This window comes from Dendrobates tinctorius, unplaced genomic scaffold (assembly GCF_039654945.1).
Source record: "Dendrobates tinctorius isolate UK_male_01 unplaced genomic scaffold, ASM3965494v1 ptg000285l, whole genome shotgun sequence".
In the NCBI taxonomy this organism is placed as follows: Eukaryota; Metazoa; Chordata; class Amphibia; order Anura; family Dendrobatidae; genus Dendrobates; species Dendrobates tinctorius.
Window position 1 is genome coordinate 1,601,615 of NW_027361952.1, and position 27,511 is coordinate 1,629,125.

Sequence of the window (27,511 nt, forward strand, 5' to 3'; positions counted from 1 at the left end):
TTTTTCGAACAGTGCCAATACTTTTGTCCACCCTCTTTTTTATGTTTGGTGTGGAATTATATCCAATTTGGCTTTAGGACAATTCTTTTTGTGTTTTTTCATTTAAGACAAATTAAATGAAGATAATAATACCAAAGAATTTGTGTTTGCAATCATTTTCAGGAAGAAACTGAGTATTATCTGACAGAATTGCAGGGGTGTCAATACTTTTGGCCATGACTGTAGGTCCAACAGCACTCGTGATGGAAAGAGATTTATAATAAAAAATCAGGACAGATGTGTAAAAACACATGCAGATAAGCTGATGAAGATTTGATAATGCTAATGAAAATAAAGTTAGAGAGATAAGGAGAACCAGAGTGTGGGATGAGATCCAATGCATGTGAAGACTTCCGGGGCGATTTGCATACATCCCAAACAAGATAAAAAAGGTATTTATGCCTCTAAAGGTGCTGTCACACTTAGCGATGTACCAGCGATCCCGACCAGCGATATGACGCTGTCAGGATCGCTGGTGAATCGCTAAGTGGTCGCTAGTGAGCTGCCACACAGGCAGATCTCACCAGCGACATCGCTGGGGACGGGGGTCGCTACTTACCTGTCACACCAGGCGATCCTGCGTCCTCCCGCCCCGCTCCACGCGTCGCTCGTCGTCACAGCAGGAAGCTGACGACGAGAAACAGTCCAGCCTGTTCTCGCGCGATCAGCAATAACCAGCGGGGGAGCGGGTTGTAGGTAAGTATCACACACAGCGATATCGCTAGCAATATCGCTATAACGTCACAAGTTATAGCGATATTGCTAGCGATATCTCTTAGTGTGACATGCCCTTAAGGTGTGGGGTTGGGGGAGTCAAAAGCCCTAATAGAATCCTTATGGGACGCACAATTGGGTGATATCTTTACATGATATCACAAAATATGGGTGACAGAATCCCTTTAATGCTGGTTTCACACTTGCGCTTTTTTGCGCTGTTTTTTAGCGCAAAAAAAGCATGCGTTTTTTCCCCCTATCTTTTACATGGGTGCGCATAGGTGCGCATACACATGCGTTTGTGCGAGTTTGTATGCGCATGCGTTTTTTTGTAGTGTGCGCTCGGGCGCACAAAATGCATCCTGTTGCATTTTTTGTGCATCCAACTTGCCCCCAAAAAACTCATGCACACGCAATGCGTTTTTTTACAGCCAAATACCCATTATAGTCTATGGGTGCGCATACGTGCACATGGTAATGCGCACGTATGCGCAAAAAAAGCATGCGTTTTTTTTAAAATCGCACCAAAACCCGCAAAAAACGCACACAAACGCATGATGCATTTTTTATGTTCGTTTGCACTGCACACGGTGCGCAGCGCAAAAAAACGCAAGTGTGAAAGTAGCCTAAATCCTGGATTTTTCTGAAGGTGTGTATACAGTGGGGAAAAAAAGTATTTCATCAGCCACCAATTGTGCAAGCTCTCCCACTTAAAAATATGAGAGAGGCGTGTAATTGACATCATAAGTAGGCCACAACTATGTGAGACAAAATGAGAAAATAAATCCAGAAAATCATCTTGTCTGATTGGCAAGATTTATTTTGCAAATTATGGTGGAAAATAAGTATTTGGTCACCTAAAAACATACAAGATTTCTGGCTCTCACAGACCTGTAACTTGTTCTTTAAGAGGCTCTTCTGTCCTCCACTCATTACCCGTAGTAATGGCACCTGTTTGAACTTGCTATTAGTATAAAAGACACCTGTCCACAACCTCAAACAGTCACACTCCAAACTTCACTATGGTGAAGACCAAAGAGATAAAATTGTAGCCCTGCACCAGACTGGGAAGACTGAATCTACAATAGGCAAGCAGCTTGGTGTGATGAAATCAACTATGGGAGCAATAATAAGAAAATGGAAGACATACAAGACCACTGATAATCTCGCTCGATCTGGGGCTCCACACAAGATCTCTTCCTGCGAGAGATCTTCCTTCACAAGAACGATGAGCAAAAATCCCAGAACCACACAGGAGGACCTAGTGAATGACCTGCATAGAGTTGGGAACACCGTAATAAAGGCTACCATCAGTAACACACTAAAGGCCCTGTCACACTAAGCGATCTCGGTAGCGAGATCGCTGCTGAGTCACAACTTTTGTGACGTAACAGCGATCTCACCAGCGAGATCGCTGTGTGTGACAGCGATCAGCGAGCGGCCCCCCTGCCGGTATCGCTGATCACTGGAAGAAACCTCTGGACATTCCTTTGGTCACTGGTCTCCCGCTGGCCAGCACTCATCGCTGTGTGTGACAGGCGGGAGACCAGCGATCAGGTGTAAAAAATAATAAAAAAAATAAAAAATATAGTTATTTTCACCTTCCGACGTCCCACGCAGCCATCCTGCCTCTCTCCACGCTCCGGTCCCAGTGATCCTTTGCACGAATGACCGCGAGACTTTGTTATCCCGCGAGACCGTGACATCTCGCGGTCATTCTCGCAAAGGATCACTGGGACCGGAGCGTGGAGAGAGGCAGGATGGCTGAACGGGACGTCGGAAGGTGAGAATAATTATATTTTTTATTTTGATTCTATTTTTTACAGGGATGGCCAGCGATGCCGGAATGCTAAGTTGCATCCAAAGAACACCATACCTACTATGAAGCATGGGGTGGCAACATCATGCTTTGGGGCTGTTTCTATGCAAAGGGACCAGGACGACTGATTCGTGTACATGAGAGAATGAATGGGGCCATGTATTGTGAGATTTTGAGTGCAAACCTCCTTCCATCAGCAAAGGCATTGAAGATGAAACGTGGATGGGTCTTTCAGTATGATAATGATCCCAAGCACACTGCCAGGGTAACAAAGGATTGGCTTTTTAAGAAACATATGAAGGTCCTGGAGTGGCTAGCCAGTCTCCAGATCTCAGCCCCATAGAAAACCTTAGGAGGAATTTGAAAGTCCATTTTGCCCAGCGACAGGCCCACAACATCTCTGCTCTTGAGGAGAACTGCATTCATGAAAGGACCAACATACCACCAACAGTGTGCGCCAACCTTGTGAAGACTTACAGAAAACGTTTGACCTCTGTCATTGCCAACAAAGGATATATAACAAAATATTGAGATGAAATTTGCAAAATAAATGTTGCCAAATCAGACAAGGATTTGTTTTTTCATTTTGACTCTCATGGTTGTGGTCTACCAATGCAGAAAACTAAATTACATAGGAAAGTTACTTACATGAAGCACTCTGCAGATGTTAACACCCAATCTGACTTAATTAATGCTCCTCCACAAAAGGTTTTTCCAGTCCTCACTAAAGCCATGTATGGACTTGAGCGAGATTCCTTACCTCCTATAATATCTGCGGAATTACCTGCAAATCACAATTTTATAGAAATTAATAATTAAATAAATTAATAATTAATAAGATCAAACCAAAGACAGGTTCCTCTCTATCTTTACAATCTACGATCCAGCTGAACTCACTGTTGTCTTTCTCTTACAATGTGTAATGGTTAGCATTGGGGCAAACCCAACCACCACGTCAGTAATCTGTGGCTTCTGGACTGCCTTTTGTCTGGAGTCATCTGCTGAATGATTTTTGAATAACTGATATGGCTCGATGTTGCTTGTATGTCAAAATGATGTTGTACCCGGCAGGCTAATTAACAAAAGAGCTAGGGATGCCATCCAGCAAGAAGCGGCTCTCCAGGCTCAGCTGCAGCAGATTACAGAAGTGGTTGTTGGACAAAGGATAGGGAATCATTATATCAAAGTGATCCTAGATTTGAAGCCATGTATGTTTAGTCCTTGATTATAGCACAGGGAAAAAAGGGGCTTATCTGTCAATGATTTCCATATTTAGGGTGCTGTTCATTCCAGGAAATGAGTCATACAGCCAGGCCAGCCATTGTATTACATATAGCCCTATTATTTCAACACGTTATAAAGGTACAGCCACACAAACATATTTTCGATGCATGTGTGCAATTGACCACGAAGGAACAGCACATAAACCATTGTTAGTGTATGTGCATGGCCAATTTTCCCCATGGATCTCAGGTTCTTGTGAAAAATAATTGCTGCATGTTCTAGTTTGGTCCGGTTTACAAATCAAACTAGGGCATGTAAATAGCAGGCAGCGTCTACACCATCCCAATTATGGACAAGCGTACAGAGCTACAAATGGAGCCATTAATGTCTGCTTATCTGAACTTAAAGGAAATCTGTCAGCAGGGTTTAACTAACACCCCAAACTATTTATATGTGCATGTTTGTCTAGCAATACCTTTACATGGCCAGTCTGTTCATCTGTGTTAAAATTGATATACAAATGAGGCTGAAAGACAATGGTAGATCTTAAGCTTTTTTCACTCCAGTTCTATTCTCAGCCCAGTGATGCCTCCTCCTGATTGACTGATGGTTTCTTTGACTGAAATCACAAAGCATAGAGGCTGTCAGTCAAGCAGAAGGAGCTGGCACTGAACTGGGAATAAAACGAGTGACCGAGGCTTCAGGTCTACCACAGCCATTTGGATATCAACTTCAACGCCGATTTCTCAGGAGTATAGGAAGCAAAGTGCCACTAATGGCTTCTTACATTGGAACAGCTGGCACTCTCCAGCGCTGATGGCAGGCATAACAATAGGACAGTATTTGAGAGCCCACCAGAACTGTTCTGACAACGATAGCGTTGGTAAAGAGTGTAAAAATATTCCAAATATTTTCCACCGGAGGGTACCATAAGAGGATCCTACACAGCGCATTCGATAGAGCCAAATCTATGAATAGGGATGTCCTATTGGACTCTGTAGAAAAGGAAAGTGAAGATCAACTGGTGAGATTTGTTGGCACATTTGATGAACAGGGAGCACTAAATATATTACGCAAATACTGGCCAATCTTGAGACCAGATCCGGATTTGAAAGATATTATAGGTACTTTTTCATTGGTGACCTACCGGAGAGGCAGTAATTTAGAGGAACAATTGACACATAGTCATTTTATACCCAAAAACCCAAAGAACAACTTAATCAGGGTCACCAACTGGGGGGGTTCCTCCCCTGCAGGTCTTAAACCTTTTGTAAATATTTACCGGATATGAAAGAATTTGTGAACCCCTTTGACGATCAAAAGTTTGCTATAAAGGATAAAATAAATTGTAAAGGGGGTGATATACACATATGTCCATGCGCTAAATTATATATAGGGAAAACTATTCAAGAATTAAGGTGAAGAATTTCAAAATATCTGAGTACAATAAATACGGGAGTGAGTACACCACTTTCGGTGTACATTAAAACTTATCACACCACAAATCCCTTAAATCTCCAGTTTTGAAGTATACGACATTTGAGTCTGGGTCCAAGGAGAGGAGATTTGAATAAGCTTCTGCAAAAAAATCAAGTTGGATCTTCAAACTGAACTACCGCAATCCATCTGGTCTGAATGAGGGATTTACGTATACAGCATTATTATGAGAAGGGCCAAATTTATATCTAATAGGAGACATAATTACACATATCTGCCATAAAAGGAGTAAAGATAAACGTATGTAATTGAGGAAGCTATTGAGGAATAATAATTGTAATGATTTCCTAACCTATGAAAGGACTTTTTGATTGATACTGATAGGGGGCAAGTGATGATGAGATATGTTTAAACTATCTAATATTTATTGCCTACTGGTTGGCTGTGTAGATATTTAAAAAATTATAAATATATTCTCATCTTGATTTCATAAGAAATATCACTAAAAGATTTAAACGAATATAAACGACAATAATGATGAAATATATTTTACCTAGACAATATAAATATGATTGTTAACTGTTTGACTGACCAGGGGAAAAAAAAAAATATATTCATCATGTTAAAGATATCATGAATAACCCCAGAGAAAAATTAAAATAACAGCTATTAGGAAGAAAATCAAGTCATTTACTATTTTTGTATGTAGTGATAGCAGTATTAATGTACCGTGCTCTGATTCCACAGCTTGGTCAGTGACATGCGCTATAGCGCAATCATCTATTCTGATTGTAGTTAGTGATATGCGCAGAAACACAAGATACTGACAAGTCTTGTTAGGCTAGTAGGCGCCCAAGTCCTTTTCTAAATTATTTAGCTGAGAAGATCCTTTCGTGATATTAGTTTCGGTCACGTGACCTTGGCAGGTCCTGTTGCGATACATGGTGTCACGAAAGTGACTGACCCAGTATGAAGTGACCCAACAATAGGTCGGTCACCATACAGCAAAACAAACAAGGGAGCAGCGGGGACACAATTACAACGGTGGGCCCTGTGATAGGTAAATGGAAATGGACACCTTCTGCACTCTCCTAAGGATGTGCCCTGATCTCCCCGATGTCCCTATACAGGTTTTTTCAACCTGTCACCAAGCAGGATACCTCAGCCCTCGCTTGCCCTGCACTTATCCCTAAGTAGGGAATTGGCAAGTTAGGACACTGGTCCCACCGCTGCACTAATACAACACAAGGTAAGGATAGACAGACAGCAAAAGGAACAGGGTAACAAAAACACAACGCACAGCAGAGTAAGGCACCAGATCATAGCATTCTGCTGAAGAACAATTGCTCCCAGCCAGCTCCTTCCAGAGTGGTCGCTGCAGAATGAGCTCTAACACCAACGGTCAGCTGATGCATCAGGTGACCTTTTGAAGGATGAATGGAGTCCAACTACATGCAAAATATACTTTATTGTGTACAAAGACACACAAAGGAGCAGAACAAGATAGACAGATGATAAAAAACAGATGTACAAGACCAATGTCATGAATAGCTGGATACAAAAAGAAAACCCTAGGCAGCACAGTCACTAGTTGCCAAAAATAGATGAATACAAACAGTGATGTCACAAAAAATAATGTTAGCAAAAGGCATACAAAGTGCTGTAGAAACTCTCTGATATTCAATAAGGTAAATTTCCAGGAGATAAAACACTCCACGGTAGTAATAAAGTGAATCAAAGAGAGAGATAATCTAATAAAGTATTGCACAATTGCCCAATGTAAATGTCATAAAAAATTATAACATACCCATCATGCTTAGCAAGAGAAAGTGCCACTCAGGGAGACCCCAATGCGCATTTCGCGGTAAAACCGCTTCCTCAGGGGGCATGGCTTGCACTATGACACATGCCCTACTAAATACCCATTCCCCAAAGTCATGTGGGTGCAGCAAACCAATCATGAAGGCGATAGATAGCGCCTGCGCAGTATAGATGAAAGCCCACTTCCGCCATCACTGCCCCAACAGGAAGTGACACCATGAAGGGGACGGCTGGCGCCTAGTTGTCACCACAACAACGGAGCACGTCAGAGGAGGCAGTAATGAGGGAAGGAGGATGACACACCATGGCGCTCGGCTAAAGCCACAATAGAAAAGCTGCACCAAAGTCAAAAAAGCGCTAATATAAAATACTTAATGTCATTCCAAAGTATCTATCATCAAACGCTAATACAATAGTGGCATTATTGCATACATCATATGATACCATCAAATAATCAATTCCCATGGGAAAAAGAGACAGTAGCAATAATAGATTTGCCATGGGATGTACATAACAAATATAAAGAGCAAAAATCAGATGAAAAAACACCTAAATAATACACATACTTTTTCAATTGATAATAATAATGCAAGATGTGCAAAAATATTATTGAAAAAACACAACAAGTTGCATAAGATTATACAGATGCATCAATACAAAGTACAAATACAAATCACATGTTATTATATGTTATTATATATATTGAAAAATACTTTTTAATAAAATATTTTTAAAAAAAAATATGTATATCAAAGAGAGATTTGTTCTTTTTTTCTTTCTTGTCCTCACTCTTGACCACCATGCCAAGATACTTCAGAAATACACCAGAGTCAAAAGGAAACCAATGAATTGCGCAGAGATGATGACAAGGATCATGGGTAAACTGCTACAGGCAAGAAGAAATTTAAAAAAATTATTAAAAACAATGAATACATACAAATAAATTAAAATAAACATTGTCAGGAGCAGAAAATGCAGAGAAACAGGCAGAAACTATATTTGTCTCACAAGAAAGACGCGAAACCCAAGGACTCATTGAGTCCATATGGGGTCATTGTGCCAAGAATGGTTATCCACCTACATTCACACTGGGCGAGGAGGCGTTTAACATCACCGCCTCTTATCCTACTGTTGATGTGCTGGATACCCCTCACCATAATGGATTTGGGATTACAATCATGATGCATTTTGTAGTGCCTGGGGATGATTTTCAATTGAGACATGTCCAAAACCTCTGCCGCCGCCATAATGCCCCAAACGTGCTCTCTGACTCGCACTTTTAATTTCCGGGATGTTAAACCAATGTAAATTTTTTCTTCTTGCCTGTAGTTGTTTACCCATGATCCTTGTCATCATTTCTGCGCAATTCATTGGTTTCCTTTTGACTCTGGTGTATTTCTGAAGTATCTTGGCATGGTGGTCACTCCTCTGACGTGCTACGTTGTTGTGGTGATGACTAGGCGCCAGCCATCCCCTTCATGGTGTCACTTACTGTTGGGGCAGTGAGGGCGGAAGTGGGCTTTCATGAATACTGCGCAGGCACACATGACTTTGGGGAATGGGTATTTAATAGGGCATGTGTCATAGTGCAAGCCACGCCCCCTGAGGAAGCGGTTTTACAGCGAAATACGCATTGGGGTCTCCCTGAGCGGCACTTTCTCTTGCTAAACTTGATGGGTATGTTATAATTTTTTTTTATATTTACATTGGGCAATTGTGCAATACTTTCTTAGATTATCTCTCTCTTTGATTCACTTTATTACTACCGTGGAGTGTTTTATCTCCTGGAAATTTACCTTATTGAATATCAGAGAGTTTCTACAGCACTTTGTATGCCTTTTGTTAACATTATTTTTTGTGACATCACTGTTCGTATTCATCTATTTCTGGCAACTATTGACTGTGCTGCCCAGGGTTTTCTTTTTGTATCCGGCTATTAATGACATTGGTCTTGTACATCTGTTTTTTATCATCTGTCTATCTTGTTCTGCTCCTTTGTGTGTCTTTGTACACAATAAAGTATATTTTGCATGTAGTTGGACTCCATTGCTCCTCCTTTCATAGTCCTTTCTGAGTCGTTCCTACTCCTGACTTTCGGGGCATTTATGTGCCCTTGTATAGCATGAGATATATATATTTTAAGGGTTTTTGTTTTGACTTTTTGAAGGATGGTGGAAGTGGTCACCACCCACATCAGCTAACCCAGCAGAGATGCAGTTACACCAGCAGACCAGCGGGGGGAAAAACTGCATTAACCCCCGATGGCCTGAAAGGAAAAAAGTTTATATATGAGAATCCAGATCTGGCACAGATCCAAAAATGGATTGTGACACATGGTCATATGAATTCAGAAAGTGATGTCAGTTCCGGTCACATGAGGTCCAAATGGATGACATGGAAGGACTTTTTGATTAGTAAGTTCTAGCATTATAAGGGCATTTATTGGATGGCTAGGGTAATATGCTGTGAACACTGGCAACTATGGGAATTCATGTTATATATAGACCTTATGTAATAACAAATTCTAGGATTAGTAGTTGTATAACAAGCAGTGATTGGATGAGCTTAGTGACATCACAACCGTTCCTTTATAAGGTCAGATGCAATAATGTGCCGGTCTAATATATAATAAGCAATAATATATAGTCCACGGCTACATGCAGCAGTGTCTAACTCAGATTAGTTACAGTTATTACTGTGAGATCCTCTTGTAAGGAGGAGGCGGGGACCCTCACGTGCCTCTTCTCTTCTATATAACGAGCACATGTGTCACATGCGGCACCATGATGTTTCACTAATGTTTAATGTTGTTATGTCATTTATTAATGTCATTGTAACATGTTGTATTCTAATGTGCATGTATATTTAGCTTAGGGACAGAATGAGTTAACCTGTTAGGAGGATTTAGAAGGGGGACGGTGTAAAGTCCCAAGGATATAGGATAGGACTTCCTGCCTCTAAGGTACAGCCCGGGCAGGCTTGCCAAGGGCAAGACACTCTCCACAGTCAGGAACAGAGGGTGCCCCAGTCGTGGGGATAAAAGCTGCCACAGACTGTCAGGCACTGTGGACAGGCACTGGTTCTGTGGGATCGTCTCCAGAAGGAACACGAGTTCCCAAACTGGATGGAACCATTGGAATATACCCTACAGAGGCAGCAGGGAAAGCATAGGAAACATTGCCTTGTTTGTACTGTGTCATGGATGCGACTGTTCAGTAAAGTTTAACCGTTGGAACAGAACTGTAGTTTGTGGTGTTTCCTGAGATCTGGTCCTCAGCAGCTGAAGTGGACGAGGAGCAGAGGTAACCGACTGTACTGCAGGACTGAGACTACACTTGTCTTTTCATGTGCAAGGTGCCGGGTAGTGTTGAGCATTCCGATACCGCAAGTATCGGGTATCGGCCGATACTTGCTGTATCGGAATTCCGATACCGACTTCCGATATTTTTTCAATATCGGAAGTCGGCATCGGAATCGCAAGTTCAAAGTTGATTGACAGCCTGACGTCATCATGATGCGCGGTGTGTGCGCATCATGATGCGCCGTCATTTCGGGCCTTCCGGGGGTCTCTGCCGGCCTGCCGGGGGGCTGTGTGGACTGCCCAGAGTCTGTACCGGCCTGCCGGGGGGCTGTGCCGGCCTGCCGGTGGTCTGTGCACCCTGTGGGGGTCTGTACCGGCCTGCCGGGGGGCTGTGCCGGCCTGCCGGTGGTCTGTGCACCCTGTGGGGGTCTGTACCGGCCTGCCGGGGGGCTGTGCCGGCCTGCCGGGGGGCTGTGCTGATGTCCGGGGGTCTGTGCAAGCATCGTCCGATGGGACTACAAGTCCCATCTGGCGATGCCTGCTACCATGACAGTGATTGACACATTAGCCAATGATGGGACAGTAGTAGTCCCATCATCCGGCTAATGTGTTAAATGTTAAAAAAAAAAAAAAAAAATACTACATACATACTACATGCATGCTACATACATACTACATGCTACATACATACTACATACATACCACATACATACTACATACATACTACATACATACCACATACATACCACATACATACTACATACATACTACATACATAACACATATATACTACATGCATGCTACATACATACTACATGCTACATATATACTACATACATACTACATACATACTACATATATACTACATGCATGCTACATACATACTACATGCTACATACATACTACATACATACTACATGCATGCTACATACATACTACATGCTACATACATACCACATACATACTACATACATACTACATACATACTACATGCATGCTACATACATACTACATGCTACATACATACTACATATATACTACATGCATGCTACATACATACTACATGCTACATACATACTACATATATACTACATGCATGCTACATACATACTACATGCTACATACATACTACATATATACTACATGCATGCTACATACATACTACATGCTACATACATACTACATGCTACATACATACTACATATATACTACATACATATTACATACATACTACATGCATGCTACATACATACTACATGCTACATACATACCACATACATACTACATACATACTACATGCTACATACATACTACATATATACTACATGCATGCTACATACATACTGCATGCTACATGCATGCTACATACATACTACATACATACTACATGCTACATACATACCACATATATACTACATACATACTACATACAATACATTCATACAATACATACATAGACATACAGTACATATAACATAGAGTAACATACTTACCAATACTTGTCACATTGTTCCCCGAAGCCATTGTCTTTTACGGAATAAATATTAACATAACAAACCACAAAAATACTCACCCACGATCCGAAGCAGTCCACGAGTGTGTCCCACGACGATCTTGGGTAGAGAACTGCAGCATCAGCTGTTGCTGCCGTTCTCTACGGGCTGCAGGAATCCAATGACGGAAGGTAGGTATCCTTCCGCACTGTATTCCTCCGCCACTTAAAAAAAAAAAAGTCCCTAGTCTCACTTTATGCCATTGCTGTGTGGGAAATTCCAATACTGTATGTCTATGTATGTATTGTATGAATGTATTGTATGTAGTATGTATGTAGTATATATGTGGTATGTATGTAGCATGTAGTATGTATGTAGTATGTATGTAGCATGCATGTAGCATGCAGTATGTATGTAGCATGCATGTAGTATATATGTAGTATGTATGTTGCATGTAGTATATATGTAGTATGAATGTAGCATGTATGTAGTATGTAGTATGAATGTAGCATGTATGTAGTATGCATGTTGTATGTATGTAGCATGTATGTAGCATGTAATTTTTTTTTTTTTTTTACATTCAACACATTAGCTGGATGATGGGACTACTACTGTCCCATCATTGGATAATGTGTCAATCACTGTCATGGTAGCAGGCATCGCCCGATGGGACTTGTAGTCCCATCGGACGATGCCTGCACAGCCCCCCGGCAGGCCGGCACAGCCCCCCGGCAGGCCGGCACAGCCCCCCGGAGCCTGCACAGCCCCCCGGCAGGCCGGCACAGCCCCCCGGCAGGCCGGCACAGACCACCGGAGCCTGCACAGACCCCCTGGCAGGCCGGCACAGCCCCCCGAAAGGCCCGTACAGACCCCAGAGAGGCTGTACAAGGGAAAAACAGGATTTTTCTTATTCCGATACCGGAAGTCCCATAGACTTGAATGGGACTTCCGGTATCGGAATCGGCGATACCGATACTTTTTTTTAAGATCGGCCGATCCATTCCGATCCGATACTTTGAAGTATCGGACGGTATCTCTCACCTCTAGTGCCGGGTGTTCACTGACTGTTGCTTAAGGGACTCGCTCACGACTACCACCCCGTGCTACCTTGTTACACTCTAATAAAAGGAACAGCATATGATTAGTTAGGTAATTGTTGAATTAGGTAGCAGTGGACCTGAATGTAAATTTAGATAATTCCTGGGTTTAACCCCTTTACCCCCAAGGGTGGTTTGCATGTTAATGGTGTCATGATCCAGGACAGGGTTTTGTCTTTGTTGCATCCTGGTCAGACAGGGGTTAATTGCTTCTGCCTCTCTCTGGCAGAGGGTGGCTATTTAGTTGCCAATCGACCTAGGTCCGGTGTCAGTTATACTCCTGCCCTCAGCTGAGTTAGTTGACCCCTTGCGTGCCTGAGCCTTGTGCCTGATATCTTGTTGCTTGTTTGGTTTTGACCCAGTCCGTCTCTTCATTGTGAGTTTGTCTACTGTCTTGGTACTGTGTATTTGCCCGTTCTGGTTTATTGATCTCTTGCTATGTCCTGACTATCCGTTCTATCTAATCCTTTGGTACTGTCGTGCTATCTCGTGCTTTGACCCCGGCCTGATCTGGTTTACTTCCCTGTCTATGCCCCTTGGTAACTTTGTCCTGTAGTTACCCTTCTAGGAGTTTTCCTTCAGCTCCTAGCTCTTCGGAGCTTAGGCCACACCCCCAGCAGACACATGCTTCAGGTCCTATCTGGCCTAAAGCAATTTCTCTCTGCTCCTTCTTCCTTTGCAAGACCTGTGGCCGGCTCCGCCCCTTGGTAGTCAAGTGCTTCAGGTCCTGTTTGTCTGAAGCACGCATCTTCACCGCTGCTGCCCCACTCCACAGGTATCTTTGAGCATGGCTTGTCTTACTCAGGACATGCGCACTGGCTCAGTGAGCAAGTGCAGTGCGGTGTTCCTGACAATTGACCAGGCCAATTTTTACAATTCTGAGGTAATAACTCTGGAACGCTTTCATGGATCCCGGTGATTCTGACAATGTTTTCTCATGACATATTGTACTTCATGATAGTGGTAATAATTCTTTGATATGACTTCGGTTTATTTGTGAAAAAAACAGAAATTTGGAGAAAAATTAGAAAATTTCGCAATTTTAACAACTTTGAATTTTCATGCCCTTAAAACAGAGAAATATGCCACACAAAATAGTAACTAACATTTCCCACATGTCTACTTAACATCAGCACAATTTTGAAACCAAATTTTTTTTTGTTAGGAAGTTATAAGGGTTAAAAGTTGACCACACCACACTTGAAGTCACTGTGAAGGGTCTATATGATAGAAAATACCCAAAAGTGACACCATTCTAAAAACTGTACCCCTGAAGCTGCTCAAAATCACATTCAAGAAGTTTATTAACCCTTCAGATGCTTCACAGGAATTTTTGGAATGATTAAAAAAATGAACATTTAACTTTTTTTCACAAAAAATTTACTTCAGATCCAATTTGTTTTATTTTACCAAGGATAACAGGAGAAATTGGACCCCAAAAGTTGTTGTACAATTTGTTCTGAGTACGCTGACACCCCATATATGCACATAAACCACTGTTTGGGCGCATGGCAGAGCTCAGAATGGAAGGAGCGCCGTTTGACTTTCCAAAGCAAAACTGGCTGGAATTGAGATTGGAGGCCATGTCGTGTTTGGAGAGCCCCTAATGTGCCTAAACAGTGGAAATCCCCCACAAGTGACACCATTTTGGAAAGTAGACCCCCTAAGGAACTTATCTAGATGTGTGGTGAGCACTTTGAACCCCAAAGTGCTTCACAGAAGTTTATAATGTAAAGCCGTAAAAATAAAAAATCATATTTTTTTCACAAAAATGATCTTTCTGCCCCCAATTTCTTATTTATCCAAGGGTAACAGGAAAAATTGGACCCTAAACGTTGTTGTGCAGTTTGTCCTGAGTATGCTAGTACCCCATATGTGGGGGTAAACCACTGTTTGGGCGCATGGCAGAGTTCGGAAGGGAAGCAGCACCGTTTGACTTTTCAATGCAAAATTGGCTGGAATTGAGATCAGATGCCATGTCACGTTTGGAGAGCCCCCCAATTCTAACTCCAACCATAATCCCAGCACACCCCTAACATTTATCCCAACCCTAACCATAACCCTAACTACAAACCTAACCCTAACACACCCCTAACCCTAATCCCAACCCTAACCCTAATCCCTACCCTAACCCTAATTCCATCCCTATCCCTAACTTTAGCCCCAACCCTAACTTTAACCCTAGCCCTAACTTTAGCCCTAATCCTAGCCCTAATCCTAGCCCTAACCCTAGCCCTAACACTAATGGGAAAATGGAAATAAATACATTTTTTATTTTATTATTTTTCCCTAACTAATGGGGTGATAAAGGGGGGTTTGATTTACTATTTATAGTGGCTTTTTATAGCGGGGTTTTATGTTTGGCAGCTTTCACACACTAAAAGATGCTTTTTATTGCAAAAAATTGTTTCTGCATCACTACATTTTGAGAGCTATAATTTATCCATATTTTGGTCCACAGAGTCATGTGAGGTCTTGTTTTTTGCGGAACGAGTTGACATTTTTATTGGTACCATTTTCGGGCACCTTACGAGGCTGAATGAACAAAAACCAGCATTTCATGAATTTCTTTTGGGGGGGCGTTTACACTGTTCTGCGTGTGGTAAAATTGATAAAGCATCTTTATTCTTCGGGTCAGTATGATTACAGTGATACCTCATTTATATCTTTTTTATGTTTTAGCGCTTTTATACAATAAAAACTATTTTACTGTATATAAAAAATAATTATTTTTGCATCGCTTCATTTTGAGTGCTATAACTTTTTTATTTTTTCACTGAGGATGCTGCATGGGGGCTTGTTTTTTGCGGGATAAGATGATGTTTTCAGTGGTACCACATTTATTTATATCCGTCTTTTTAATCGCATGTTATTCCATTTTTTGTTTGGCTGTATGATGATAAAGCATTGTTTTTTTGCTTTGTATTTTTTTTATGATGCTAATTAAAGGGGTTACCGTAACTAGTGGGATAGTTTTATAGGGCAGTTTGTTATGGACGCGGCGATACTAAATATGTGTACTTTAATTGTGTAGATTTTTTTATTTAAATATTTATTTATTGATTTAATAAATATTGATTTTTTATTATTTTTATTTTTTCAAATATTTTTAGAACTATTTAAAAAATTTTTTAATTTTATTCTTAGTTTCACACCCTGTCCCACTATGGGACAATCATTCTGTGCAGGCTGATCGCTTCTATAGCATGCAGAGCTGCAATTGGGGATAATACAGGCTTTGTTAATTTTTCTCAGAGTGAGCCTGTCAGCATTATCAGTTGACAGGCAAAATCACCAGTCGGTTATGACATCTTCAGCAGCCCTAAAAATCTGCTCAGACAAGATGCTAGAAGCAGGGCAGAACAACACCTTCAAGGCATAGAGGGACAACTAATGCCATGTGTCCATCTTTGAGACCCAATTGTCAAAAATACCTGGTCATTAATTCCTTGATGCTTCAACGGAATCATGAAATTGGCACAGGCCTTTATACCCCTGCCTCTGCTGTAGCTTGTGTCGGTACGAGCCTCTGTTGTGCTAGTAACCAGCTCCTGTTTCTCTTCAGCTTTTACCTCCTCATTGTTACCCAAGCCGCGTTTAGCAGTTAAGATAAGGCTGAGTAATATCTCCCTGTCTACTCTGTTCCTTCATCTCTACCTGGTCCGCATGCAAAGCTAAAGTTTTAATTGTGAGCAGTGACTGTTTAAGTAGGCACAAAAGCGGGATCATTGAGCTGACTATGGCTTCATCGCCGCTGACCATCTTTGAGGAGTCCTTAAAATCTTGGAGAACTACACAAATGTCAGAAATCCAGGTCCAGTCTTTAGTTTTTATGTGCGAAGACTGACCAGAATACCGACAGGCATGTTGGAACTGGTATTCCACATCTGGCTTCTTCTGCTCGCAAAGCCTTGCCAGCATGGCAGTGTGGAGTTCCAGCCCGTGGTCACATCACACACCAGCCAGTGAGCTGTCACTTGCATGTGCTGCTGCAGCACTGCCAGAGCAGCAGCAGCTGTAGCTGACTTGGACACTGACACAGAATGCCTTGACCAGAAGCCCTGGAAAATTTTGATATGTTTTCAGAAACAGCTGAACCACCGAGTTTAGCACTTGGGCCAAGTATTGTACGTGTGTGAGCTTGCCAAGCTTCACAGCTGCCACCAGGTTAAGACCGTTATCACACATGACCATGGCTGGTTGGATGTTCAGCACCGGGAGCCACAGACCTGTCTGTTATTTATATTAATCACATTAATATAAATAAAGATATAAATATATAAAAAAGTGTGATTGAACCAATCTCCCAAGAAAAGGATGGCAGACCATCCGGTGTGTATGAAAAGATTTACTCAAGGGTGGATAAAATTAAAGAATACCACAAGATCAGAGCAGAATGTGCAGCATGAATGATGATACAATGATAAAATAATAAAGATGATAATAACAAATGGCAAAGTTTTTGTGGAAAAAATGCCTTTATTAAAATATATTGGCACAACAATTAAGTGCATTAAAATTATATATATATATATAATCATAAAAAAGAAAAAATAATAATAAAATCTAAAACCACATATGCGGTATACTTATGTATACTGGAAAACCCGTTCCATAACAAAAAAGGCTGAATTAATGATACAGGTAGAGAAGTGCATAATTATAGTGACACAAAAAAAAAATATACATTAATAAATGTGCCAAAAGTGCAGCTGTGCAAATAAGTAAAAAAACGCCCTACATAAGTATACCGCATATGTGGTTTTATATTTTATTATTATTTTTTCTTTTTTATGATTATATATATATATAATTTTAATGCACTTAATTGTTGTGCCAATATATTTTAATAAAGGCATTTTTTCCACAAAAACTTTGCCATTTGTTATTATCATCTTTATTATTTTATCATTGTATCATCATTCATGCTGCACATTCTGCTCTGATCTTGTGGTATTCTTTATTTTTATCCACCCTTGAGTAAATCTTTTCAGGTCACGTGCTGGTACAAGGCGGGAACTCCACACCTAGAGAAATAGTGGCGACTGGGAACCGAGTAATGATGGATGGCTGCCGTCATGAGTTGGCGGAAATGCTCTGTGTCTACGAGCCTAAACGTCAACATTTTCATGACAAGCAGTCTGGAAATGCACCTGGTTAGCATTTCGGTCTGTGGGTGGTTGTCTAGGAACTTTCTTTTGCATTCCAAGGCCTGGGGTAGGGACAGCTGAATGCCTTTTGGAAGTTTTTGGAAGTGCCTGATGATGGTGCCTCAGAATGTGCAAGGACAGGTACAGGGCAGGAGGCATCTGTGCCAGTGTCATTGACAGTGGATTGGAAAGCACCTAGCACAGGGGAAGAAGCAGTGGAGTCACCTGCTGGCACCAATCGTGGACCAAGCAATTCAGCCCACCAAGTCAGGTGCTTAAATGACATGTGCCTGATCATGCTGGTAGTTATTAGGCTTTTAGTGGTCAGTGGCATGCTGATCTTGGTATGGCACAGGTTGAAAATGACCATGATTTTGTCTCAGAACTCTCTTTAAAAAAGTCACAGAGTGGGGAAAATCTAACTCTTTGATGGAGAAATTCAAGAGTGGTGGAGCGCTGAGAAACAGTTGCCCGCTTTCTCCCTCTGTTGACCCCATTGCCTCTTTGTGCCTGTTTCGTTCCAGATTGCCAGATTCCCAGGTTGGGTCAGTAACTTCATCACACACACCTCATTTTTCACCACAGCACCCTAGTCCTCTTGACTTGGTGACTTAACAACTTGAGTTATCGACAACTGTGTCTTATCATTATCTACCTCCTTAGACAAAATTTGCCATTCCCCACCATCATCTTCTTGTGAACGTGGCTGCTCTGAGTTTTATGCATAAACAGCATCTCCTCCTGTCTCTCTTGGAACATGCAGGGTGAGAGGTCACAATCAAGAAATGATGTTGTAAAGAGCTCCTCTGAGTTTTCTAGTGTCACTGGTCTCCTGGGACTCAACATCATGGGAGGAAGGAGGAACAGGGTGAGGATTAAGTGATACAGACTGTGGACTGGTGAGACTGTACGATGTGGAAGAACAGGTGGGGCTGGCAAGCATTATCTGCTATCCAACCGACCACCTGTTCGGCCCACTTCCTAGGCATCTGCCTTACACATTTTCTAATTGCTAGGTATCTGGAAACTAAGTTTATTTTTAATTTAAAAAAAAAAAGATCACCTCACCTGGAGCAGGCAAAGCGGTTTTGTGGAGTTTTATATACCAACATAATGTAACACTAATTAAGTTAAACTATATGGATGACTAATTGAACTCAGAAAAAAAAATTGCAACTTTTTTGAGTTTGATATACTACTGTAATGGAACACTAACCACGTTAAACTCTATGGATGACTAACTGAATCCAGAAAAATGTTTTAACTCTTTTTGGCGTTTTATATACCACCATAACGTAACACTGAAGACATTAAACTCTATGGTATGTATTATTAGGGTGCAAGGCCAGCTCCAGGTTTTCATGGGCCCCAGGCGAAATAGGTATAGTACAGTGCCAAAGATTTCACTTCTTTCATTACATGAGTGATATCTATTTTAAATTCTACATTAGGGCAGAAACCAGACAGTATAATCCTCCATACAGTATTATGGGCACCACATAGTGCTCCATACAGAATAATGAGCCCCTTATATTGCTCCATACAGAATAATGGACCCAATATCATGCTCCATACAGTATAATAGGCCACATATAATGCTCCATACTATATAATGAACCCATACAATGATCCATACAGTTTAATGAGCCACATATATTGCTCCATACAGTATATAGGCCCCACATAGTGCTCCATACAGAATAATGAGCCCAATATATTGCTCCTTACAGTATTATGTGCACCACATTGTGCTCCATAAGGAATAATGAGCCCCCATGTATTGCTCCATACAGTATTAAGTGCACCACATAGTGCTCCATACAGAATAATGAGCCCCATATATTGGTCCATGCAGTATTATGGGCACCACATAGCGTCGACATCTTCTGGCTCTCTGCGCTTTGACTGTTCAGGCAGAGGGCGAACAGACCTGATGTCATCGGGCTCTCTGACTTGAACGTCACAGTCAGGAGACGCGGAAGATGTTGCATCGGGGAGAGGTAAGTATTGCAAGTGCCGGGGCCCTGAGTAAGCAGGGGGGCCCATTTGTGGGTGCCAGGACTGGTACAGAGACAGGGCCACCACAGTGCGCTGGTGTCCTCGACGGCGAGTGGGCCTCCCCACCTGGTCAGGGAGCCGGCACTTGTCTGGGTACACCTGGTGCTGATGCTGGCCCTGATAGGGCCCTGATAGGGTGAACCAAATAGTATCCAAAATTATATCTGAAATACAACGAAAGGGTGCTAGAACATGTATGGAAGCAAAATGTAAACAGAGAAGAAAATAGGCCCATACATACAAAATATGCACGCCTGATAGTAAATAGAAAAATACGCTTCACTGACACTGTTAGACATAAAAGACAAATCTAAAGCCCTTTAAAAACATGAAAACATGTACATTGTGGTAACACCCCTAAACCTACAATAGACAAGGCAACCTGAGTATAATTATAACGTGATCACTGTATTAGGTGTACAAACCCATTCCACTCCAATACAATAACTGGTCCATGTACCATACATGCATACAAGTGCTTCTCACAAAATTAGAATATCATAAAAAAGTTAAATTATTTCAGTTCTTCAATACAAAAAGTGAAACTCATATATTATATAGAGTCGATACAGACAGAGTGATCTATTTCAAGTGTTTAGTTCTGAACCCCAAAAGTCAGTATATTAGAATAATTAACAAGAAACACCTGCAAAGGCCTCCTAAGTGTTTAAAAAGGTCCGTTAGTCTGTTTCAGTAGGCTCCGCAATCATGGGGAAGACTGCTGACTTGACATATGTCCAAAAGGCAGTCATTGAGGGTAAGCCTCAAAAGGTCATTGCTAAAGAAGCTAGCTGTTCACAGAGTGCTGTATCCAAGCATATTAATGGAAAGTTGAGTGGAAGGAAAAAGTGTGGAAGAAAAAGGTGCTCAAGCAACTGAGATAACCGCAACCTTGATAGGATTGTTAAGAAAAGGCCATTCAAAATATGGGGGAGATTCTCAAGGAGTGGACTGCTGCTGGAGTCATTGCTTCAGGAGCCACCACACACAGATGTATCCAGGACATGGGCTACAAGTGTCATATTCCTTGTGTCAAGCCACTCATGACCAATAGACAATGCCAGAAGCGTCTTACCTGGGCCAAGGAGAAAAAGAACTGGACTGTTGTTCCGTGGTCTAAGGATTTGTTTTTCGATGAAAGTAAATTTTGCATTTTATTTGGAAATCAAGGTCCCAGAGTCTGGAGGAAGAGTGGAGAGGCCACAATCCAAGCAACTTGAGGTCTAGTGTGAAGTTTCCACAATCAATGATGGTTTGGGGAGCCAAGTAATCTGCTGGTGTAGGTCCACTGTGTTTTATCAAGACCAAAGGCCGAGCAGCCGTTTATCTAGAAATTTTAGAGCATTTCATGCTTCCCCCTGCGACAATATTTTTGGAGATGGAAATTTCAGGACTTGGCACCTGTCCACACTGCCAAAAGTAACAATTAAAATAGAATAGAATGACTCAAGGAAAGTGCAATATAAAATCACCTAATAATAAAATTATGCACCATGGAAAGAATAATAAAAAGACAACTCGGGCAAATAGGATAAAACAAACGAAGAAACCGAGAACAATGTCTAATAATAAAGTTTTTATTTTATTAAATATCCAACAATATTGTATATATATATGTATTTAAAATTACTGGTAAGGGGAGGCCAATGCCAAAATGAAGGCACAACCTGGGGACAGCATTAATCACTTCAATTAAAAGTACCCACAATAGTATCACACAATATAAAGTGAAAACAAAAAAAAATATATATATATAAATGTAATATATACATATATAAAAACACATATGAAAAATGCTGGTGCTAGTGTAAAAAATGTGTAAACATATAATACGTGTGAGCAAGAGAAAAAAATATATGAAGAAAAAAAAAAAAAATGCTAAAATAATTGGCTAAGTATATATTTCCACATAATAAAGTGCAATGTGCCACAAATGTAAACAGATAACGAGTGCAAAAGAAAAAGTTTTTTCACATATATGTGAGAGCACAAACGAAGTGCTGAAATAATTTATAATAAATGAGCTGCCACAATTATCTATACATCAGGATAAGACTTTGCCAACAAACAGCAACCTTGTACGCCCTCAGAGTCCTCCTGGATGGAGAAAGAAAAATGTTGTGAAGAAGAAACGGAGAGTGGTGGTCATGGGGGATTCCCTGCTGAGAGGAACAGAGGCCGCTATCTGCAGACCGGATATAACTACAAGAGAAATGTGCTGTCTTCCAGGTGCAAAAATTAAAGATGTGTCTGACAGGATATCAGGACTCTTCAGACCTACAGATGACTACCCATTCCTGCTACTACATGTGGGGACAAATGACACCGCAAGAAACGACCTGGAAATCATCTGCAGAGACTTTGAAGACTTAGGCAAGAAAGTGAAAGAACTGGGAGCGCAGGTGGTCTTCTCTTCCATCCTCCCAGTGGATGGCCATGGAACAAGGAGGTGGAATAAGATTCTGCAGGTGAACAACTGGCTACGTCGATGGTGCCGTCAGCAACGATTTGGATTTCTGGATCACGGAGTGAACTACTTATACGATGGACTACTTGCTAGAGATGGGGTGCACCTTACGAAGACTGGAAAGCATGTATTTGGAAGTCGCCTTGCTACACTTGTAAGGAGAGCTTTAAACTAGAACAACATGGGAAGGGAAGCAAAAGACCAGAAAAAGCCATACACCTGACAAATGCTATTGAGAACTCTGCTATTAGAAGTGGAAAGGAAGAACAAAGACGAAAGAATCTAATTACTAAAAATATTGGAGAAAGAGAAACCAATCACAAACTAAAATGTTTCTATACTAATGCACAAAGCATGGGCAACAAACAAGGAGAATTGGAACTACTAACACAGGAACAGAAATATGATGTAATTGGAATCACTGAAACTTGGTGGGACAATACACATGATTGGAATACAAGACTAGAAGGATACAACTTATTTGCAAGAAACAGACTTGATAAACGAGGAGGGGGTGTCGCATTGTATGTTCGAAACGCGTATATCTGCACAGAGATTGAAGCTTCAGAGACTGGGAGTTCTGTGGAAACTGTTTGGGTAAGAATACAAGGACAGAACAATGGAAAGGACACCATTGTAGGCATTTACTACAGGCCGCCTGTGCAAGCCGAAGATATAGATGAACTCTTTATGCATCAGATGGCCAAGTTCTCCAAAAAATATGACATAGTTGTCATGGGAGATTTCAACTATCCAGACATTTGTTGGGAATCTCTCTCAGGCAAAACTAACAGGTCAAGGAAATTCTTATCCTCTCTTGCTGACAACTTTATCTTCCAAAAGGTAAGGGAGAAAACAAGGGGAACTGCTACCTTGCATCTAATCCTTATAAACAGGGAGGAAATGGTTGAGGAGGTAAAAGTGGCTGGGACCCTAGGAGGTAGCGACCATGCTATTTTAGAATTTTGGATTACTAGAGGTGGAAGACCTGTGAAGACTCAGACGTCAAGGTTAGATTTCAGAAAGGCAGATTTTAAGGGATTCAGAAAGAGAATTGGAGGGATCCAATGGCTGGATATCCTTAAAGACAAAAATGTCCAGGAAGGATGGGAAATCTTGAAAAATGAAATTCTCAAAGCACAGTTGTTAACAATTCCGAAAAGAGGGAAGAATAGGAAGCATTTAAGGAAACCAGGATGGATGAACACAGAACTTAAGCACATGCTAAAAAGGAAGAAAAAAATGTTTATAAAATGGAAAGAGGGAGGCATATCTAAAGAAGAATATAATGCTGTCTGCAGAACCTACAGGGCACAAATCAGATTAGCTAAAGCTGAAAATGAACTGAGGCTTGCAAGAGATGTCAAAAGCAATAATAAAGGATTTTGGGGATATGTCAAAAGTAAAAGAAAAGTCAAAGATGCTATAGGATTTTTACAGGATGAAAATGATGAAATGGTAAGACAGGATGTTGAGAAGGCTGAACTTTTAAATTCCTATTTTGCATCTGTTTTCTCTCAGAAAGGAAATGCAACATCAACTGTTATTCACTGTCCTATTAAGGGAATAGAAGAATCCAGGATATCTATAAACAGAAAGATAGTGAGGAAACACTTAGCTAACCTAAATGAATTCAAGTCTCCAGGTCCAGATGAATTACACCCCAGAGTACTGAAGGAGATAGCAGAAGAAATTTTTGAACCCCTCTCCATAATCTTTGAAAATTCTTGGAGAACAGGAGAAGTGCCAGAAGACTGGAGAAGAGCAAATGTTGTTCCTATCTTCAAAAAGGGGAAGAAGGTGGACCCAGGCAACTATAGGCCGGTGAGTCTGACTTCTATACCAGGAAAGATCTTTGAACAAATTATTAAACAACATGTATGTCAATACCTGGATAAGAATGAAGTGATTAAACAGAGTCAGCATGGGTTTCTAACTAATAAGTCATGTCAGACTAACTTAATTTCCTTCTATGACGGTATCACTGATTGGGTGGATCAAGGAAATGCTGTAGATATAGTATATCTTGACTTCAGCAAAGCATTTGACAAAGTCTCTCATACAATCCTTATTGAAAAAATGACTAAGTATGGAATGGACAAGGCAACTGTTAGGTGGATTCATAACTGGCTTAGTGATCGGACCCAAAGAGTGGTCGTAAATGGCTGCACATCCAGTTGGAAGAATGTCTCAAGTGGGGTACCACAGGGCTCTGTCCTGGGCCCTGTATTGTTCAACATCTTTATCAACGATTTAGATGAAGGAATTGAGGGTAAACTGATTAAATTTGCTGATGACACAAAGCTAGGAGGGATAGCTAATACTAGAGAAGAGAGAGAGAGGATTCAAAAAGATTTAAATAAACTGGAGAAGTGGGCAGCAACTAACAGAATGGTTTTTAACAGGGAGAAATGCAAAGTACTACATCTGGGCAATAAAAATGAAAAAAGCATATATAGAATGGGAGGAATAGGGCTAAGTGACAGCACATGTGAAAAAGACTTGGGTATACTAATAGATCACAGACTGAATATGAGTCAACAGTGTGATGCAGCAGCAAAAAAGGCAAATGCAATTCTAGGATGTATTAACAGAAGCATACAGTCTAGATCACGTGAAGTCATTATTTCCCTCTACTCCTCTTTGGTCAGACCTCATCTGGAATATTGTGTTCAGTTTTGGGCACCACATTTTAAAAAAGACATCAACAAACTGGAGCAAGTTCAGAAAAGAGCGACCAGAATGGTGACCGGTCTGCAAACCCTGTCTTATGAGGAAAGGTTGCAGGATTTGGGAATGTTTAGTTTGCAAAAGAGAAGACTGAGAGGAGACTTAATAGCTGTCTACAAATATCTAAAGGGCTGTCACATTGTAGAAGGATCAACTTTATTCTCATTTGCACAAGGAAAGACTAGAAGCAATGGGATGAAACTGAATGGGAAGAGACACAGATTAGATATTAGAAAAAACTTTTTGACAGTTAGAGTGATCAATGAGTGGAACAGGCTGCCACGAGAAGTGGTGAGTTCTCCTTCAATGGAAGTCTTCAAACAGAGGCTGGACAGACATCTGACTGGGATGATTTAGCGAATCCTGCTTTGAGCAGGGGGTTGGACCAGATGGCCCAGGAGGTCCCTTCCAACTCTACGATTCTATGATTCTATGATTCTATGATTCTAATTAAAGTGCGATGTGCCACAATAATAAAATAAATCAGCGCTTATAACATGTGATAAAATTCCCAAACAATTGTGGGCAGTGTAAATACCTTTCAGCTGCTTCTGTCCCCAGGATGTGCCAGTAACAATACCTGGTTTACAAACAACAGTATCACTGTGCTTGATTGGCCAGCAAACTCACCTGACCTTAACCCTATGGAGAATTTATGGGGTATTATCAAGAAGATGAGAGACACCAGACCCAACAATGCAGATGAGCTGAAGGCTTCTATCAAAGCAACCTGGGCTTCCATAACACCTCAGCAGTGCCACAGGCTGATCGCCTCCATGCCACGCCGCATTGATGCAGTAATTGCTGCAAGGGAACCCCGACTAAGTATTGAGTGCATTTACTGAACATACATTTCAGTAGGCCAACATTTTGGATTTTAAAATAATTTTTCAAGCTGTTGTTATAAAGTATTCTAATTCATGAGATAATGACTTTTGGGTTTTCATTGGCTGTAAGTCATAGTCATCAACATTAACAGAAATAAACACTTGAAATAGATCACTCTGTGTGTAATGACTCTATATAATGAGTTTCACTTTTTGTATTGAAGAACTGAAATAAATTAACTTTTTGATGATATTTGATGATATTCTAATTTTGTGAGAAGCACCTGTGTATGATCTGCTCTAATGCCACTACAGTTGAGAAAACTTATATGAGTAGAGTATTTAAATATGAAAACATGAAAATAGTGCAAGCAAATACAATTGTACCTGATGAAATCAATATCAAAACGGATCAATGGTTTGTCCCCATCAAAACCTTGGTATGTACAGTGCAAAAATAGCACTGATGGTAATGAAAACAAGGCATACAACTGTGCATGCAGAAAATGGCTGTCAGAGAGTAACCAACCACTAAACAATATGCATAAAGAGTGTATAAAGAAAATACCCAGAATGTGTATGCCACAAACACCAGGTCTATGGAGCAGTACCTAATCCATTGTGCAGAGGCTACCATAGGACAATGGTGACAGGCACCACTTCACATGGATATCAGTGGGTGAAGGAATTACAATGGTGGAAGGTTGCCCAGAGTAACATGGGTGTGAGCGCAAACCCCATGCCTATCACTGTGAAGCAGCTTCATCAGACTGTATCCCTTGGATGTATTTCTGAAAGAATCTACCCTATGATCACATGTATTTGATCACAAATATGTGGAGCCTTATGTTAGAGCAGATAATATTTACATGCGCATTCCTGTTTCTTCTTGAACTTGCTCATATCTCTCTAACCATTAGCCTCTCTCTCTAGATTCACTACCACTCAGCCACCCAGCACAAACACTTCAGGAGCTTGCCTAGTCTCCAACAGCAGCAACACTAACCAGTAAGCAATAGTCCTATTTCTCAAACTGGGGTTCCATATCCTTTTCCTCTTAGGGGAGCTACTTATGCCACTATGGCTGCTGCTTAGCTTCTCTGATTTCCAACGCCTTGGAATAACCACAAGGGGCACTCTCTATTAGTCCCACTTTCCTTTTCAGAGCTGCTCCATCTTTTGACTTTTAGTTAACTCTGTACCATCCCACTAGGCTTCCTGCCCCAGACCTAGTCTCCAGAAGATCACTCACTACTTCTATTACTTTTCCTTGTCTCTATTCTGGATCACACTATCCGTTACCGCTGCCTCCTGTCACATCATTGACACCCAAT

At 41.1% G+C, this 27,511-nt stretch overlaps 1 protein-coding gene across 3 annotated transcripts in view; it reads right to left on the reverse strand.

Moving 5' to 3' along the window:
- The window catches only part of LOC141072653 (granzyme A-like), a 122,893-nt gene that overhangs the window by 29,713 nt on the left and 65,669 nt on the right, over positions 1 to 27,511 (reverse strand). For all 3 annotated transcript variants that reach the window (XM_073559953.1, XM_073559952.1, XM_073559951.1), the window contains one exon: positions 3,221 to 3,356. In XM_073559953.1, the coding sequence (XP_073416054.1) occupies positions 3,221 to 3,306 (86 nt within the window). In that variant the 5' untranslated portion in view covers positions 3,307 to 3,356. The remainder of the gene's footprint in view (positions 1 to 3,220; positions 3,357 to 27,511) is intronic.